The 3,676-nt window shown below is 45.2% G+C and overlaps 1 protein-coding gene across 1 annotated transcript in view; it reads right to left on the bottom strand.

Moving 5' to 3' along the window:
• Nucleotides 1–3,000, bottom strand: part of LOC116845725 (golgin subfamily A member 6-like protein 22) — a 7,906-nt gene extending 4,906 nt beyond the window's left edge. Inside the window, exons 1-2 of the mRNA XM_032818765.1 lie at nucleotides 2,338–3,000; nucleotides 746–1,099 (exon numbers count right to left, since the gene is read on the bottom strand). Of these exons, the coding sequence (XP_032674656.1) occupies nucleotides 746–1,099; nucleotides 2,338–3,000 (1,017 nt within the window). The remainder of the gene's footprint in view (nucleotides 1–745; nucleotides 1,100–2,337) is intronic.
• Between the last annotated feature and the right edge of the window lie 676 nt (nucleotides 3,001–3,676).

The raw sequence follows: 3,676 nt of genomic DNA, 5'->3' as shown, positions 1-3,676 counted from the left end.
ACGTAGATTTGGTCAATCGTTCCTACCCCTCTTCTAAACCCCGTTTGACTCGGTGGAAGTATCTCCTTTCTCTCCACCTCATCCCTCAACCTCTTGGCCAGCACCATAGCGTACACCTTGTAGGCCGTTTGTGTTAAAGTAATCCCTCTGTATTCCTCAACTTTCTCCCCAACCCCCTTTTTCACTATCGGAACAACAACTCCCTCCCTCCACACTTCCGGCCAACCCTCTCCCCTCCACACTTTGTTACATATTTCCCACAGCCATTCTCTTATTACTTTTCCCCCAAATTTCCACATCTCATTAACTATACCATCCCCTCCCGCCGCTTTTCCCTCCTTTACCTTCCTTATCGCCCCCCCTCCCTATTTCCTCCCTGCTGATTTCCTCTTCTTCCTCTTCTCATCGCCCCCTCACTTCCCCTCTCACCCTCCACTCCACCCCTCCCAGAACTCTTCTACAGTGTTACTCCCATTCCCTCATTTCAATCCCTTCCCTGATTCTCTTTCTCTTTTTCCTCCCCTTGTTTACTACCTTCCATACATCTGCTTCCGATCTTACTTCTTCTAATTCCCTCTCCCATCTGTCTCTCTCCTTTCTTCTCTTCTCATTACAATGCTCTCTATATCTCTTCCTCATCTCCTTATAATTCTCACCTTCCCCTCCTCTCTTCTTCCACCTCTTTAATTCCTCCCTTACTTCTCTTTTCATCTTCCTACACTCCCCTAACCATACCTCCTCTTACCTTTTTCTCTTCTCTCTCCACTCTCTCTAAAGCCCCTTCCACTCTCCTCTTCATCTTTCGCCATTTCTTCTCCACTCCCTGCCAATCACCATCCCTCTCCCCCACGTATTCCTCAAACTTCTTCCTTCCCTCTTCCGTCCACACCCCTCTTCTTTCTTTCCCTTTCCTTTTTCCAATTCCCTCTTCACGTCTTCCTCCCTTCACGTAGACTCTGATCGGCTGGTGGTCGGAGTCCACCCAGTCCTCCACCTTCATCCTTACTACTTTCCCTCTCGTCTCTTCATTCCCGATCACATAGTCAATTACCGTCCCTCCCTTCCCTCCCGTAAAAGTCCACTCCCCCTCTTCGTCCCCCTTTATGCATCCATTCATTATCGACCATCCTAATTCCCTTAAAAAACCACACAATTTCTTATCTTCTCTATTCATCTTTTCATCCTTCGAATTTCTCTCTCTCTCCCCTATCCCTCCCTCTCCCTTCTCTCCTATTCCTTCTCCCTCTTTCTCCGTCCTTGCATTAAAATCGCCCCCTATTACTACACTCACCCCCTCCTCTCTCTCCTCCATCCACTCTCTTAACTGCCTTATTTAATCCTCCAAATCCCCATTCACATATACTCCCACTAATCTCCACCATTCTTCCCCCAGATTAACTTTAACCACCTGTAATCCTTCCTCCCTTCTTTCCTCATTCTTTTTTTCTCTTTCTATCCCCTCCCTGATTCCTACAATCATTCCTCCCATTGCCCTCCCTTTTTTACTCTTCCTTCCTGCTTCTTGCACTTCCCAAACATATCCCTTCGGTAACCATTTTTGCACCCTCTCTCATCCCTTTCTCTATAGCCATGTCTCACTTAAGAACATCACATCCCATTCCTTTAATTTCTCCCTAAAATCCTCCTTTTTGTTTTCCATGCCGGCCACGTTCCAAAAACCTATTTTATATTCCTTACCATCTCCTCTTCCCCTATTCCTCCTCTTTCTCCCACCTTTTTCATTTCGTCTATTCCCTGCTTTCTCCCCTTCTCCCTTCCCCCACCCCCCTTCTAAAAAACCTCTATCCTTTTTCCCACCACGTTCCCCCCTTTTTCTCCCTTCTCAACCTCTCTTATTTCTCTTCCCCTCCTTCAGTTCGTCTCTCATCTCATCCCATATCCACAATTTATCTTCAATCCATATTTTCATATATCCTACTCTTACTTTCTTACCTTCCCTCCTATTCCTTTCTGCCTCCTTCCTGATCCATCACTTTACCCTTCTCTCTTTTTCCGTCAAGTCATCCACGATCCATTCCCTCCTCTCCCTCAGCTTCGCCTTTCCCTTCATCACATCTATTTCCCCCCCCCCACACTCGCGAATCTTACCCATACCATTTCCCTTCCCTCCTTATCTTCATTCCCTATCCTCCTCATTCCTTCTATTTCCGCTGTTGCCCCCGTGGGAGCGGTGCACTTGGACACGGTGCATTTGGACACAGCCAATCACAGCACCGTGTGATTAGAGACATTTGTAGGGTCTCTTGGAACAGCGACTTGTGATTGGACTGTGTCCAATTGCCCCTTGTCTAACTGATATACACCCGCCCCCGTTACCTCCAATATCTCTTCTATCTCTCTTCTTAACCCCTCCAACCCCTCTTTCTTTACTCTTACTCTCTTTATTATTATATTCCTCTTCCACTCCTTCCTTTTCCTTTTTTCCTCTTCTAATTCCAATCTCCTCATCCTTTCTTCTAGTACCTTTATATCTCCCTTTTCTCTTATCTCCACCTGCTTCATCCCCTTCCCTTTATCCATCCCCCTTCCTCCCTCGTCCTTCTCCGCCCCTCCCCATCCTTTCTCTATTACCTCCACTCTCTTCTCCAAACCGACTACTCTCTTTCTCATTTCCTCCATCCATTCCTTCATCTCTTCTCTACCTTCATTTATCTCTCTTATTTCACTTTTTATATCCCTAAAACCGTCTCCTACCTCCCTTAATATTTCCTTCAATCCCCCTTCTTCCTGTCTAACCGGTGATCTCTCCAACATCGAACTCCTCTTGAAAATTTCTCCCTCCCTCCTTCCCACATCCTCCTCCAATCTCTCCCTCCTTTTCTCTCCTCTCTTGAATAATTCCAATAGAGGCATACTGTTTGCTCTATCCCTTATCAGACTTTCTGCCTTGTTCTGCCTTCCCTTCCTCCTCTTTTCCTCCCCATTCCCTTCCTCTCCCCTTTTTCCCTTCTCCTTCTCACCCCCTTTTCCCTCCTCCATCCCGTCCTTCTCTCTACCCACTAACTTTCTCCATTCAAACTTTCCCGCGCTAACTTTCCCGCTCCTACTCTCTCCTCCTTTGCTTCCAACTGCTACCACTCGGCGTCGCTGCCTCCGTCTCTTCTCCTGCTCCTTCACCCCTCTCTACACCTGCTCCTTCTATTCGCCTAACCTCCAAATCCCGTCTCAAATCCTACCTTTCTCCTATCACTCTGTCCCCTTACCCTTACCCTTTCTCTTATTTTCCTAACTCCACCTGTCACTCCCCCAGCCTCTAACCACCTCGCACCAGCAAAAACAGCTCTCCTTATCCTCTAAAAACTTTCTCGCCACGCACACTCTCCACATACGCAAACAGTCACTCTCGCTACCGGAAACGGAAGTCCGGTTTCAATAATTTTTTACTTGAATTCTATCAACTTTAGCGAAAAATATCAAGAGATAAAAATTATTTATTTTGTTTTCGTTGAGCTCTGAAAATTTTTTCAGAATTTTATATTAATTTTTTAGGACTGCATTTTCTTGCATTTTCTTGAAGTACTAAAAAGTTAACACAAAATTCTGAAAAAATTCTCAGAGCTCTTTGAAAACAAAATAAGCAATTTTATTTCTTAATATTTTTCGGTAAAGTTGATAGAATTCAAGTAAAAAATTATTGAAAATAATAATTTTGTAA

The sequence above is a fragment of the Odontomachus brunneus genome, unplaced genomic scaffold (assembly GCF_010583005.1).
Source record: "Odontomachus brunneus isolate Ranch 3 - 2012 unplaced genomic scaffold, Obru_v1 Obru_scaffold_057, whole genome shotgun sequence".
NCBI lineage: Eukaryota > Metazoa > Arthropoda > Insecta > Hymenoptera > Formicidae > Odontomachus > Odontomachus brunneus.
The sequence above is the reverse complement of the archived record's forward strand: the minus strand, read 5'-3'. Positions and strand labels throughout refer to the sequence as shown.